Genomic DNA, 16087 nt, shown 5'->3' with positions numbered 1-16087 from the left:
TTTACCTTCCCACTGGAGCGGTCCCTATTTATCTACTTGCACTTTGATGTGCTTTCGAACTGCTAGGTTGGCAGGAGCTGGGACCGAACAACGGGAGCTCACCCCGTTGCAGGGATTCGAACCGCCGACCTTCTGATCAGCAAGCCCTAGACTCTGTAGTTTAACCCACAGCGCCACCTGGGCCCCTCCACACCATTTATTTGCTCTAAATCTGAAAGTCCCTTTTCCTGAAAAGAACAATCAAGGTTTGGTTGCACAAGCTTATATGTAGCATGTACTTAAGCTCCAAAAGGAGTGGGCATGAAGACTTTGCAATTCCCTTTCATATCGTACTAAGAGTTCTTTTTACAATACAGTACAATCCTATGTGACTTTATTCAGCAGTATTTCTCACTGGTCAGAAGAACTTAACTCAATGCTTAAACCATCTATGATCTTGGACAATTGCCACAGAGAGTTGTATCTGGCCAAGTCATACTAAAAGTAGACCCATTAATTTCAATGGTCATCAGTTTTAGTGAGTCTAAGTATGATCTGGTTGCATACAGCTTACCCCTTCATTCTCTATTTGAGCTAGATATTGGAAAGGCTGGAGCCCTCTTAACTCCAGGCAGTTTTATACACACCATATGACACTTCTCTTCATGATTTCACATTTCTGGACCAGTGGTTTGACTTGTTATGGCAACATCATGTGTTAGTTTATGGAACACAGAAATTACCTTTTACTGTGTCAGACCAATTGGCCCATCAAGCTAGATGACAGGAAAGCATAAAGAGAACATAAATACCTTATTAGTGGCCATCCACCGACTGGCAAGAAATCTCTAGGGTCTTCCCCCCCCCCCCATGCCAGAGACTGAACCTGGGACCTTGTGCATACAAAGCACAACTGAGCTTCCATTCCTTCATATTCTATGGTTACACTTAGGGATAGGTGTGAGAGAGGAAGCCGCTTTAAAAGATGGCGCTTGAGGGATTTCTTAACCTGGCTTGCCCAAGCCATGCTGAACAGCTGAATCATTCCAAAGATCCACCAACAGCTGATTTCTAACAGTGGCCAGCCAGATGCCTCTGGAAAGCCTACCCGTAAGTAATGCCAGTGGCCACCTGCTCTTCCTTGTCCTCCAGATACTGTTGGAAGACATGCTGTCTCTAAATACTGAGGCTTCACCTGCCCCAACTGCAAGGAAACATCTCTCTCAATCAGTTTCTATAGGCACAGCAGGTACTGCAACTCTCCAACTGTTGAAGGCGCACTCTACCATTGTCTCTCAAGCCGGACAGATGCCAACATCTAGCTACTATGCCCATCCACATTCTCGGGGCTTTTTTTCAGCTGGAACCCACTGGAACTCAGTTCTAGCACCTCTCAGTTGGGCGCCATTGCTGTTCTAAGAGAATGAAGTGTTCAGGGTGCGCCCGGTACCTTTTTTTATAGAAAAATAGCACTTGCACACTGTACATTTAAATCACGTCTCCTGGGAATGTGAACTCCTGGGAACTGTAGCTTAATGGTGCTGGGAACTGTCTCTGTAAGGGCTAGAGTTCCCAGAATTTTTTGGGGGGGGATCCAGGTGCTGTGAATGTAGAGTGGATGTGACCCTGTATTTCATGGTTTTGTCTTCAGCAGGCAACAATCCAGGGCCGGATTTAGGTTTGATGATGGGGCCCTAAGCTACTGAAGGTAATGGGGCCCTTTATATGTCCAGCTGTCCTTTGTCAACAACAAATTGTCACTGTTTTTGTGTTGAATATAGGCTATATGGTAATTATGGACCAAATAGGTATCTAAAGCCATTTGCACATAACAAAATATGTATTTTATCAAAGTAATTGTTGAACTGAAAACAATTAAGAAGAAGTATATTAATAGTGAAATTTGGGGCGGGGGGGGTGGCCCAAGAGAGTGGGGCCCTAAGCTATAGCTTGTTTAGTTTATAAATAAATCCGGCACTGCAACAATCCTATCGTTTACAAACTTTTAACGGTCCTCCTATGAAGTGGATTAAATGAGTGAAAATTATGCGCGAAGCCGTAGTGGCTCCCAATGAATTACACCAGAATGCAAACAACGTCTGCGAGCGCGTATTAGATGGATCGCCTCCTGTTTGCCGCGTAGGAAAGGCAAACAACAAAGCACGGGTTAATTGCGAACTGTGCGCCACCAAGCGAGTCGTTTCCTCTGGCGCCTGCGCAGCAGCCGAGCCAGCCGTTAGCAGCTTTCAAAAGTTCGAACTCGCCAGCCTGCGAGGACTACACTTCCCGCCAGCCAACGCAAAGGAGTGGCGCATGCGTGGAAGCGCACGTCTCTCGATGCAGGGCGGGCGCCGCCGTTGCGTCAGCGCGCCAACTGGCCCCACACGCCTCTGCCCCCTCCCCTCCCTCGCCCCAGAACGTTGCTGTGGTAGCGCCTGGGCGCCATGTTAGGAGGCCGGAGGGGAAGAGGAAGGACTAGAGGAAGCGGCGGCGGCAGCAGCAACAACAGCGGCGGCGGCGGCGGCCACCAGGCCTAGCAAGCGGCTCTCCCCCCTCGCCCAGAGGGCCCGAGCCAGGCCCATATCATGCTCGCGTCGCCCGCTTCCCAGGGGCAGGAAGAGTGACTGTTCCGGGGAAGAGGTGGCGGCGCTTAACCCACAGCCGGAGAGACGATGCCGTTGTAAGTGGAGGCCGGGTCTGGCGTGAGGGGGGGGGGCGGGCGGGAAGGCGGGTAGAAGAAGCCCCGGGAAGCCTCGCAGGGGACTTCGGAGGCAACCTGAGCGAGCGCTTCCGGGACCCACGGCTTCCCCTCCTCGCCGTGTAGCCCCTCTGTTTGAACCCGCCTCGTCGGCCCTCATTTCGCTTGGCGCACGAGTCCTCTCCCTTCGCACGCTCTGTGTCTCTGTGTGTGTGTGTGTGAGAGAGAGAGAGAGAGTGTGTGTGTGTGTGTGTCGGCGCCTGAGGGCCTCGTTCCTCTCGCTCCCCCTTTTTTTGCCCTGGCGCAGAACTTCGGGGGAGGAGGGGGGCGGCGGCGCTTACGACCCTCAGCCGTAGCCCCACAACAAGTGGCGACGGGCATTTCACGCCTCGCCTCACACTCGGCCCTATTGCCGCTTTCTCAGGCCTTGTGGGGGTGGGTGTTTTGTGGGGGAGGGAGAGGACGCATGTGCAGCGTCTCGCGGGCGCCGAGGCCTATCTGGGGAGGTGCGCAGGCCCTGCCGCGCGCCGGAATCAGCCGGATGGTGGCAAAAGTCTGCCAACTGCTGGGAGCGCCATCGCCGGCTCCCTCCCGCCGGTGTTGCGAAATCCCTGCCCACCTTCCTCCCCGCATCCCCGCCACACGTTATTTGAAGGGGGGTGGGCGGGCGGGAAAAGGAACGCGAACGAAAAATCCTGTGCAGCTTAGATCTTGCCTGAAGCACACCTGCAGCTTTTTAAAGTTGCACGCCTCTGTTGAGTAATAACTGGAGAGAGCCAGCTTATTTTGTGGCCTTAGCGTTCCCCCCCCCCAGTCCTCCTTTGTTTTGTTTTCTCTCCAACTAGAGGTTTTATGTTGGCCGCTTAACATCTCGCTATACAGTTCTATGTAAATGTTGGCACTCGTTTGGTTACACCTTGTGAGGCATTGTCATGCTCGTGAACGCATTTTTTAAATTAAAACAAATTGTATTTGGTGTAACTGGCACTGTGTGCACACCATATATTTAAAACCCATTCAAAGTACAACACACACACCCCAGAAAAGAATTCTGGGAACTGTAGTTCTGCTCCCAGTCCCAGAGCTGCAATTCCCAGCATGCTGAACAAATTGCAGTTCCCAGGATGTAGGTGGGAGTGTATTTTTTAAATGCATGGTATGTGCACAGCCCAAGTCTACATTTATAATTTTGTGTACAGCTCTTTTCTGATTCACAATGTTTGCTGGGGGTTGAACTGTGTGTTCTAGTTGCATTCTACTGTAGAAACCCCTGGAGAGTCTACAAAATAAACGTTCATTGTGTTGTTCATTGTGTGAACTTTGCCATAGTTGTGTGCTGGATATGTTGGGTAAATAATCCTTGACAATTCTTAATAGTGGGCATACGTTTGTGAAATGTATGTGATAGGTTTTTTCATTGTTTTTGGGAAAAGTTGTTTCAGATTCCTTTCTGAATGTTTTGCAAAGTTTAACAAAGTTGTAAGATCCTGAATGAAAAACTAGTTAGTGACTTGAGGTGATGATAATGAGCACATTCCCTCTTTTCTAATACGGATTTGTTTCAAGTATTTTTCATTAACATTTACTTTTGAAGAATTTAAGACACTATCCCCTACAGAAGGCATCCCCAGACTTCGGCCCTCCAGATGTTTTGGACTACAATTCCCATCATCCCTGACCACTGGTCCTGTTAGCTAGGGATCATGGGAGTTGTAGGCCAAAACATCTGAAGGGCCGCAGTTTGGGGATGCCTGCCCTACAGCCTGTGTTAGAAACTCAGATACTGTATATAAGCTAGGTGCCAAATGGCTCTTTAAACCAAAATGGAATGTCTAGTTGCCTCTAAAGTCTTATTTTTCAAATGATTGATTGACTGTGATTATCAATTAAACATCTGACAACCTTGAGCTAATTTAAGAACTTTGAGAACTTAAAGAAGAAAAGTCACTTGATGCAGGGACAGTCCACATACATATTGACCTATTTCTACCTCTTTTTCTTAATTGTGACTGCTCCTGCTCCTGCTCAGCCTGCACAGAGAAAGCATTTTGGTTCCGGAATTCATTCTGATTGTGCAGATAAAATATAATTGAATTCTATAGGATGGGGTCTTGGTGTGTGAAATCAGTCAAGATCCAGTGATGCCCAGGCGTGCACCTCCAGGTACCCAGGCATCTTTACTTGGTCACAAGTGGTTGATAGCCAGTTCCAAAATGTGCCTGGCTAAATTTGAACATTGCCTGCAGCAGATGAATAACTTACAATGAAATATTGTAAAGTTTGATCTGCCTGTTTGCCAACATCATAATAGTATTTGAGAGGACCGCTTTAGAAAAATAAAGAGCTATACATACTGTCACAGTGGCCGGAGCGGGCTACTTCAGAGTAACGACTCTACACAGCTCTGCATTTTATTCTTTTATTGGTGCTGCGTATTTACAGTGCTGAAGTCATTGCTATTTACACGGAGCTATGTGTTCAGTCGGGTTCAGAACCTCCGAATGGCTTTTGGCGCGTCTTTCTCCAACACAAAAGCCTGGGTAGACCCATCCTCTTTCCTCTCCTCTTTCTGCGCAATTCCGGAGTTGGGGGGATGGGTCTCCCCCCCTTATTTGCCCCTTCCTGTCCCACCTGGGACCCTGGCTCCGCTACCTTGCCTGAGCCTCGGACACGACTTCCTGCTTCCCCACTGGAATCGGAACTCTCTCTGCTTCCCCCTGTGCTCGGGGATGGGCTTGAACTCAGGAGGGGAGGGACTTCACGATATCCCCTGTCCCTCACACATACTTTTGAGGATCAGGCTATATCCAAACCCTTATGAGCTCAGTTAAGTGAGAGAAATTGAGGGTTCTTTCAACAACTTAGCAGTTTAATACATGATATAAATATGGAGACTGGTTTTTAATTTGATATAATATTTGTATTCCGCTTTTCCATCAACAAATGTTGAGCTCAAAGTGGCTCACAATAATCACAATAGCATTTAAAAAACCAACATTGTGGTCCCTAATATCAAACACAATAGCGTATAAATAAAGCAAAGAAAAACAAATTCATCAAAATAATACAATTCAATAAAGTAAAAGTAACTCTTGGTACTGCAAGGCTACCTCCTAACCACATGGAGCCTTACTCCGGAGCACGCTGATCTACCTGGGCTTTCCTGTTTCTGTATTCCCCCACAGGACCTTTTTAGTGTCTTGAGTTTCCAAGAGGACTTCTGCTTACACTATGGAATTTCCCCTCCCTCTCTTCTCCTCCCTCCCCCCATCTGCTCTAAGAGGACTGGTTGATGGACTTGGATCCAGTACAGTGGTACCTCGCTAGACGAATGCCTCACAAGACGAAAAACTCACAAAACGAAAGCGTTTTGCAATTTCAATGAAGACTCGCAAGACAGAGTTTCCTATGGCGCGCTTCGCAAGACGATTTTTTTTCGTCCCATAGGGTGCCTCGGAAGACGAAATTTAATATACAGTGGAACCTCTACTTACGAATTTAATCCGTTCCGAATGCACATTCGTAAGTAGAAACATTAGTAAGTCGAAACGATGTTTCCCATAGGAATGCATTGGGAATGGATTAATTCGTTCCGGAGCCTAGGAAAAAGACCCTTTAAAAGAGACTTTAAAGTCATGCACAAAAACATTACTGTACCTTTCAGTGCAGTGAGCGCGGGCGGGTGGCAGCAAGGCGACAGGTTAGTGGTGGCGGGGGGGCCTGATCCGGCCGTAGGCCAAGTGGGGGAGGTGACAATCTGGCCGTAGGCCAAGTGGGGGAGGCCGCTAGCGGCGTTGGCGGGGCCCAATCCGGCAGTGGGCCGGGTGCCCGAGGCGGCGGTAGGCCGCTAGCGGCGTCGGCGGGCCCGATCCGGCAGTGGGCCGGGCGCCCGTGGCGGAGGCGGGGCCCGATCCGGCCCTCGGATGGCGAAGAAATTCGTAAGCGGGCCCCAATTCACATCGTTCGTAAGTAGAATTTTTCGTAAGTAGGGTTATTCGTAAGTAGAGGTTCCACTGTAACAAAAGTGTTTTCCCGTGCCTTCTTTTTGCTGTGAAGGTGGTGTTCCCCAGCAGCCAATGTTGAATTTTCTTTGAAGCCAGGTTGAAGTCTCTTTGGAATGGAGCATAGTGGTGCTTTTCAATGTTTTATTTAGATCTTTGAGTGCCATAACAAGGCAACATGGGGTGAACGAACTTTAAAACTGTTTTCCCAGTACTGACAGAATACATAAAAGGGAGGTAGGATGGAAAGCTTTCATTATGGTTGTGTCCTTGATTAATAAAATCATAAGCATCAGAAAAGATAAACTATTGCTGTCTGTTTCTTCTGCACTGGAACTGGAGGAAAGGTTGTTTGGGTTGTAACAGTGATTAGCTCCCTTCTCCCTCAGTAAGTAAGCTTTGCACTTTGTGGAAGTGTATTGCAGACTTAGAATCTTTTGGGGAAATTTTAGTTTAATTGTTTGGTTTGAATTTTAGAATCAAATGCAACTGATTAAAGGGGTAGTACACAATTTATTTAGGGACCCGGGTGGCGCTGTGGGTTAAATCACAGAGTCTAGGGCTTGCTGATCAGAAGGTCGGCGGTTCAAATCCCTGCAACGGGGTGAGCTCCCGTTGCTTGGTCCCAGCTCCTGCCCACCTAGCAGTTCGAAAGCACATCAAAGTGCAAGTAGATAAATAGGGACCGCTCTGGCGGGAAGGTAAACGGCGTTTCTGTGCACTGCTCTGGTTCGCCAGAAGCAGCTTTGTCATGCTGGCCACATGACCCAGAAGCTGTCTGCGGACAAACGCCGGCTCCCTCGGCCTATAGAGCGAGATGAGCGCCGCAACCCCAGAGTCGGACACGACTGGACCTGATGGTCAGGGGCCCCTTTACCTTTACCTTACACAATTTATTTATGTATTTTGAAGGCAGAATCCATAGTTTCTGCATGGTGCTTAATCATCTGATTTGACTGTCTTTGTATTGTTCGTGGAATTGATCTAACCATATTATAATTACTGTAGTTTTACTGTAGCCTTAGCCTGAGCTCCTCCCTTTGTGGGAGGGTTGGGGGCTTGACAACCATAAGTTTTTTGGTTTGCTACAAGTTGTAGACTCGAGTGAAAAAAATTGGATCACAGATGAGAGTGGTTTAATTTGTTTTCTACTATAAAACTTGTTGGTGATTAAAGTGTGTTTAATTCATATTTAGTATGAAAGTATGGTCATATGTAGAATAGGGGTTTTCCATTGCCATGTAACTCCCAAAGACAAATATTTTATTTCTGGAAGCTTTGAAAATATTAGTTGTAATAATGATTGGCTTTGGGGTTGTTGTTTTTAATGCATCCTTGTTTTCCACCCTTTGCTTCTTTTAGCGACAGGGCTGGATAAAAATCATTTAATCTTCATAATAAAAGCCTCTCCTGAGAATTGCGGCCTCTCAGGAAAGGCTTATTTAGGATGTGTTTGTTTGCTGAAAATGACAGAAATCAGGCTGGGCCCACTTGGTTTACGTCTCTTCATAGCAGTATCATTTTAGTTCTAATGAAGATGGAGCTTTGAAAACATATGATAGACCAACTGGCTTATTTTTGTCTTGTCACACAAATACACAAGTATAGTGAAGGTTATAGTGTTTTTTATTACTGAATTATATGGAAAATAAATTCTTCATTTGTAGCTTGCAATGGAATTTAAGCCCTTTTGAATATCTTGTGGGGCAGAGCTTCATAAATACAATTCAAGTCAACAATGTATGTGCCTGTTGTGCAACTAACAATGAGAACAGAAAATTTTCCAGGCCTTTTTTGCAGAGTTTTTTCATTAACATATGTTAATTAATAACAATGAGTGGGTGCTAGTTGCAGATGCAGTATTAGACATGTTTGACAGTTTCAAAGTTTTTAGCTTTGTTTCCTGACTGCAAGTAAAATAAACTTGCTAAATTAGATCACTTTGGGGGCATCACAAATGCAAACTGGAAATTTTCACCCAAATCCCCACAGTCTTAGTAACTACAGTCATACCTCATGTTACGTTTGCTTCAGGTTACGTGTTTTCTGGTTGCGGACCGCAGGAAACCCGGAAGTACCGGGACGGGTTTCTTCCGGGTTTCGCTGCATGTGCAGAAGCTCCAAATCGCGCCTGCGGAGATGTGGCACTTCAGCTTGCGAAAGCTGTGGGTTGCGGACGTGCCTTCGTCACGGATTCCATCCGCAACCTAAGATTCCACTGTATATTATAATTGTTATTACATGGTTGTTTTTCTTTTCCAGTTTAGTTCCCGATAGGCACATGAAGCTGAGTTTAGTTTAGTTCCTGGCTCCATATCCCTCTAGTTCCTATATTTTTGATCCAAGAGAATTATTATATGGAGTAGCCCAAAGTTTATTTTACAGTATAGCTTCTTAAAAAAAATTCCTTCAGTAGCACCCATAGCTGCCAAGTTTTCCCTTTTCTCGCGAGGAAGCCTATTCAGCATAAGGGAAAATCCCTGTAAAAAAGGGATAACTTGGCAGCTATGGTAGCACCTTAAAGACCAACTAAGTTTATATTTTGGTATGAGCTTTCGTGTGCATGCACACTTCTTCAGATACACAGTATAGCTTCTTATTAAGGATTCTCAGATTGCTCTGTTTCCAACCTTTGTGGGAGCTGGGCAAAGAACTAGGAACTAGTAAGCAGGCATGATCATAAACTTGTGGTAGAGACTATAGAGAAAAAAAGATATGGTAATAATAATAATAATGTAATAATAAATTTTTATTTATACCCCACCCGTCTCGGTTCAGAAACCGGGCTCAGGGCAGCTAACAACAAATTTAAAACACGTAATTATGATACAACATAAAAAACAGCATAAAATACAGTATAAAAGCATGAATAACAATAAAATTCAAAGTTCAAAAATAAATTGGAGGAAAACCCATCCAATAAACATTAGGTGGTCACCTGGGCTAGCTGGCTAAATTAGTCGTACTTGGGCCAGCGAGGAGGCCAGGGGAAAGTTACCTGTGGGGTCCCAGAGCAGGTAATCTTTATAAAAGGGGAGGGGGTTGGAAGAGAATGGGAATAAAAGATCAGGTTAAATTTAAATTGAAGGCCAGGCGGAACAGCTCTGTCTTGCAGGCCCTGTGGAAGGAGGTTAAATCCTGTAGGGCCCTAGTCTCGGGGGACAGAGCATTCCACCAGGTCAGAGCCATCACTGAAAAGGCCCTGGCCCTGGTGGATGATAGTCTGATTTCCTTAGGGCCTGGGACCTCTAAACTGGTTATTCATGGACCTTAAGGTGCTCTGCGGGGCATACCAGGAGAGGCGGTCCCATAAATACGAGGGCCCTAAGCCATAGTATTGAGTTGCAATACGGAAAAAGGATTTGATTCCCAAAGATATTTTACATTGAAATAATGGATCTTAGGCTGCAATCCTGAGCACAGTTACTGTTGAGCAAATCTCATTGAAGTCAGTAGGGTGTACTTCTAGGTTAAACTGGCTTTAGATTGTTCTGTAAGTCAGTAGAGGTCCTTGAGCATTAAAACGGTTAGCCAATATCAGTGATCCCTGATGGTTTGTCATTTACCATGGCTAATCTGGATAATTGGCATTTTTTAAAAAATGTAATCAAAATGAAAGTATTAAATGTCCAATATTTCTTTATAAAAATGAGCGCAGAGGTGATAGTTTTCAGGCTAGATGCACATGTTTTACTATACATTTACTAAAGAGGTTACCATCTGAAATGAATCAGCAGGACTAAGTTTCAGTGGGTTTACTCTGAGTAAAAATTAGTCAACTATGTGTTGGTATGCTTGGTTTGATCACATACTTCTCATTATGGCCTAATGTCCAGATTGTTTTTATTTTTGCATTGGTTGATACTTTTCTTGTGTTAACACTACACTGATAATGATGACTGAAGAAGGGTCATAGCCTTGCATGCAGGAGATCCCAGGTTCAATCATCAGCACTTCCAGAAAGAGCTTAGAGCCCTCAGTTTGAAAACTTGGGGAGCTGGTAGGAGTCATTGTAGACAGTACTGTACTGAGCTAGATAGACAAATGATCTGTCTCTGTATAAGGCAGCTTCCAGTATTCTTATGGAGCATCAGTGTTGGTAATTCAGGATATGGTAGCATAGAACTTTAGATAATGCTTTCCAGAGGTGAAGCCATGTTAGTCCCTTGAAGCAAAAACAAGTACAGGCAACTCTCCATTTATGCACGGTCTGTTTGTGTGCGACCGCACATACACACATGGTGCCAGGAACTTGAAAGTGGAACATGGAAATGGAGAGCACCCTGGAGAGGAGTCCTGGCTTGTGAGGTGACCCTCCTCAGAACCCGAAGAGAACCTCTGTGTGAGCCAGAGGATTGTTGAGGCTGCTCAGCTGATGCACAGGGAAGCGGCAACTGCTGCTGCGCTACCCCACACACCATCTATTAGGCAGGGAGGCTGAGCAGCCCCAAGAAAGCCCCACTGCCCCTCCTGTTTGGACTCTGGGGTAGGTCTCTTTGCAGGCCACTAGGACTCTCCAGGGTGCTCCCAATATATGTGATTTCACTTACACTCAGGCTACTTGGCACAATGCTGCAGACATGTTGTTTTGAGCTGGATGTATCTAGATAAGTAAATACACTGTTTCCCCTATTTTAAGACATAGTCATAAAATAAGCCATAACAGGAGTTTTAAGCATTCAAGGAATATAAGCCACACCCCGAAAATAAGACATAATAAAAATAATATAATAATAATAATTTATTATTTATACCCCGCCCATCTGGCCGGGTTCCCCCAGCCACTCTGGGCGGCTTCCAACAAAATGCTAAAATACAGAAATCCATCAAACATTAAAAGCTTCCCTAAACAGGGCTGCCTTGAGATGCCTTCTAAAGGTCTGGTAATTGTTGTTCTCTTTGACCTCTAGTGGGAGGGCATTCCACAGGGTGGGTGCCACTACCGAGAAGGCCCTCTGCCTGGTTCCCTGTAACTTGGCTTCTCGTAGCGAGGGAACCGCCAGAAGGCCCTCGGCGCTGGACCTCAGTGTCCGGGCAGACCGATGGGGGTGGAGACGCTCCTTCAGGTATACTGGACCAAGGCCATTTAGGGCTTTAAAGGTCAACACCAACACTTTGAATTGTGCTCGGAAACGTACTGGGAGCCCATAGTGATAGGCGCAGCAGCAATGCCGGCCGCGGCAGGAGGAGGAGGAAAAAATAAGACATCCCCTGAAAATAAGCCATAGTGGGTTTTTTGGTGTGTGTCTTAATAAGACGGTGTCTTATTTTCGGAGAAACACTTTAGTCCCTACTTTAGCACTAACACCTTAACGAATGATATAAATATAGAAACAATGAAAATCTCAGCTATTCTTGAATAGAAATAAAATGAGCTTGCATTGTCTACGCTGGATTCCAGTGTTGTTAGAAATAGTGATGGAAAATCTCTGTTAAGAAGAGAGGAAAGGAGAAGAAAGCAAGGAGTGCTCATTCCTGAAGCCTGTTCCTGCTAACTTTCTCTTCAAGTGTTTTTCAGTTGAATTATTGAAAATATTGTCTGCTAGGGATTATTGAGAAAGGGGTGGAAATTAACTACATATGTATGCCTTTATACAAAATTATAGTGTAAGCCAGTGTTTTTCAACCTTTTTGGGGCAAAGGCACACTTGTTTCATGAAAAAAATCACGAGGCACACCACCAATTAGAAAATGTTAAAAAAATTAACTCTGTGCCTATATTGACTATATATAAAGTGTATATATATATAGTATATATATCCAGTTCTTTCCTTTTCAAAAACTTGTCCATCACTGCAGTATCTCACTGTCAGTACTTACTGCGCTTTTATTCAAGTGGGCAAACCTGGCTGGAAATAAGACGGCAAATGCATATTTTATCAAAGTGCAACCCAAACTCCTGCAACTCGAAAGCTCGCTCGCGACCTGTGCGAAGGTTTTGGTTGCTTCCCAACTTCTGATTATTATTATTTTGTTTGTTTGCTTCCGCGAGCCGCCTCTCCCTCCTCCCAAGGCGTTTCCCGACCCGCTCGCTCTCTTGCCCGCCCTCCTTCCCTTCCCTCGCGCTCGTTGATTCGTCCGCCTCGCCTCGCGCCCTGATTGAGTCGCGGCCAGTCGCGCCCGCTTTTACCTCAGAGAGATGACACCGCCGCCGGCTTCGCCTTGGTCTTACGCGGCGCCCGTGAGGGGGGGGCGGAAAGCGGCGGAGACGCCGCCACCGCCCTAACGCCTCAGGGAAGCCAGAGCCGCCGCCAGCATTGTCGGGAATAGGCCCCACCAGAGAGAAGAGCACGCACTCCCTCGGACACGCATACTCTCGCTCTAGAGCTCGGGGTGGGCGGGTTGCGACGATAGAGTGCACCGGAGGCCAGAGCTAGAGAGGGCTGCAGCCTTTGACGATAGAGCCGCCGCCTTCCCTGAAGCCTAGAGCAGCCGCTGCGCGAGTGCTCGGGGAACCACCGAGACGCAGGCGTTTGGAGTAAAGAGCGGCGGGGCCGTGAGTGCGGTAGAGCTTTAAGGGCGCCACTTAAGATCTTGGCAGTTGTGAAGTTGCGCAGACCCGCCAGTTATCGTGCACCTAGTGACAAATGTATTTTAATTAAATTTATTTTTTATTGAATTTATATGTCGCCTTCCCACGGCACACCAGGCAACATCTCGCGGCACACTAGTGGTTGAAAAATACTGGTGTAAGCATGTTTGGAATACTGTGTACAGTTCCGGTTGCCGCATTTCAAGAAGGTGTTGAAAGGGGCAGACAAAGTTACCAGCGGAGTGGAGCAATTAACCTATGGGACTTATTACTTTAGAGAAAGTGGGAATATGATTGAGATTTATAGAACTATGTATGGAATGGAGAAAGTGGATAGAGTGTTCATTACAATTCGTTATATATTGCCTTTCAAGATACAGGTCCTTCTAAGGTGACTTATAAGTTACATTAAAGTACCTTTTTACAAATCACGGAAAGCAATATCTGCATATAAAAAGTTGTCAGAATCTTTCTCACAGGGCAGGTAGACTAGCCTTATATGTGTAAAGGTGAGGATACAGTTCATAGCTAAGCTACCTTGAGCTCAGTCTTCTTTGCCTCGCTACTGGTATCTATCACAGGGCAGTTGAAGTGCATGGTCCTGTGAGTGGTGGAGCGAAGGTCCATCTGTGTCATGCCTTAAGATAGTCTTCAGCTGCCTTCCTCTTTTACCTATAATATTTCCCACAGAGCAGTTGATACTAGAATTTTCTTCATCACTAAACCAGAACACTGGCTCATCCAATGACTGACTGGTGAGAAAAACAGGACATACAAAAGTACCTTATTTTTTCTTGTATTATCCCCCCATGTATAAGACGACCCCCCCTTTTTGGACCGCAAAAAATTGGGGATTGCCCAAAGTTAAAGAGCTTTTTTTGGGGGTCACCGCCGTAAATCGCTCTACAACCTGCCCGCCACTGCAAATAGCACGCATCACCAACACCACCAATTCGCTGCACGCTCGCCACCAAAAGCCTACCTTACCACTTGATGCAAACACAGCACATTGAACACACGCCTCACTGCTGCCGTAAATACACTGCCCAATTGTTGCAGCCAATCGTGAGCAGGCCTTGCTGCAGCAACCAATCACACACCCATTCGCCGCTGTCAATCTCCTCCTGGCTGCTGCCACTACTGGCTAGTCATGAGAGTTAACTTCTACCTCCAGGTTCAGAGGAAGCATGCCTTCTAATTTCAGTTTTTGGGAAGCAGTGCAGGAGAGGATTACTGCCCTTGTGTTCTGTTTGTAGACAAGGCATCTGGGTGGTCTCTGGGGAACCAGGATGCAGGACTAGATAGGCTGAGTGCCAGTTGCTGGAAACTGAGGAGGGGAAAGTGTTTTGTATTCAGTTCCTGCTTGCAGGTTTCCTACAGGCATCAGGTTGGCCACTGTGAGAACAGGATGCTGGACTAGATGGACCATTGGCCAGATCCAGCTTGGTACTCTGATGTACTAAGGCTTCATGTTTTTCTAAACAGTTTGCAGTTACAGTGTGATCACATCTTACACTGGGGTTATGTTCTGGGGATGGGGTGTATACACAAAAATGGGTGTACTAAAACTGCCTACTTGAAACCATCTCTGTGTGAACACAGAAAGGGCCTTGTCTCCCAAGTAGAAATAATACAGAAAGTGCGTTTAAGTTCTCTGTCTTGTTTGGATTTAACTTACAGAATTTCAACCAGCTGACCTTCAATTACATATGGTTGAAATTGCATGAGTGAAATGCATACAACATGTGATGGTAATGTATGACTGAGTTTGCAGTTACTGTACAAAGTAGGTCAGTTTAATTCCATATAGTGGTCAAAGATCTCAATATAAAGGACCACACTCTTGTACTATGTTCACTAATCTGGAAGGTTTGCTTATTTACCATATTTTAACTACTCTGATTATGAACAAAGCAGAGTTGTTGACTATTGTTAAGAGGTTGTTAAACCAATTTAAGTAACCGTTTTTATAGTATAGAAACAGCCAAACATGTGCCCAAGTAAACGCTTTCATTTTTTGTATTTTTTCTTTTACTGCAATAAATGGATTTGTTGATGTGGCATCTTTCTTAATTTTGTCTTACTTACCTTTATTAGTCCAGTTACAACCCAGGGATCACAACAGACACAGCAACCACAGAAGCATTATGGCATTACCTCACCTATCAGTTTAGCTGCCCCCAAGGAGATTGACTGTGTTCTTACTCAGAAATTAATTGAAACCCTAAAACCCTTTGGTGTCTTCGAAGAGGAGGAGGAACTGCAACGCAGGTAAATAAGACATTTATTGATATATAATATACTGTGGAGAGATGACAATCCATACTGGGTTATGGAATCATAAAACATTGAAAATAGATTTTCAAATTATTTCTGGTCCCATTAATAGAAATGCTATACAATTCTGAACAATAGCTCGATATTCCATTAAAGTGTGTCTTTTAATTTGTGCATGTATCCAAGTTTCTGGAATGTCTAGTGTTCATTGATTGGTTCTTGGGTTATTGTTGCAGCATAGTTGTTGTTTCTGCACAGCCAACTCCCATGTCATGCTGGTAACATCCAGGAATTGCATAGCACAGGTGAATGACATGATTACCGTCTGTGTCAGCAATGTGTCAATAACACAAGAATCTATTCCAAGCTGTATGCAGTGTGGGAATTGCATTCATTTTTGTAAACCACTCCTGAAATGTTTTAGTTTTACTTACTGCTTGGAACCTCCCTTTCCTTCCTGTGGAAATTCCTAAGCCACTAACAAAATTGGGGGGGGGGATTTGTACTCACAAATATTTGTGTGAAAGGGTATCATAGAAATAGTAGTACGTAATATTTTCAACAAGTGGGACTGCAACAGAATGATGCAGCATATCGTCC

The 16087-nt window shown here is 45.3% G+C and overlaps 1 protein-coding gene across 2 annotated transcripts in view; it reads left to right on the top strand.

Moving 5' to 3' along the window:
* Positions 1 to 2418: 2418 nt before the first annotated feature.
* The window catches only part of PAPOLA (poly(A) polymerase alpha), a 45410-nt gene continuing 31741 nt past the window's right edge, over positions 2419 to 16087 (top strand). Inside the window, exons 1-2 of one of the 2 annotated variants that reach the window (XM_035106498.2) lie at positions 2419 to 2659; positions 15308 to 15481. In XM_035106498.2, the coding sequence (XP_034962389.1) occupies positions 2652 to 2659; positions 15308 to 15481 (182 nt within the window). In that variant the 5' untranslated portion in view covers positions 2419 to 2651. The remainder of the gene's footprint in view (positions 2660 to 15307; positions 15482 to 16087) is intronic. The other variant, XM_035106490.2, reaches the window with a different exon arrangement.

Source organism: Zootoca vivipara, chromosome 1 (assembly GCF_963506605.1).
Source record: "Zootoca vivipara chromosome 1, rZooViv1.1, whole genome shotgun sequence".
NCBI classification, from domain to species: Eukaryota; Metazoa; Chordata; class Lepidosauria; order Squamata; family Lacertidae; genus Zootoca; species Zootoca vivipara.
This window is presented reverse-complemented; position numbering and strand designations above follow the sequence as displayed.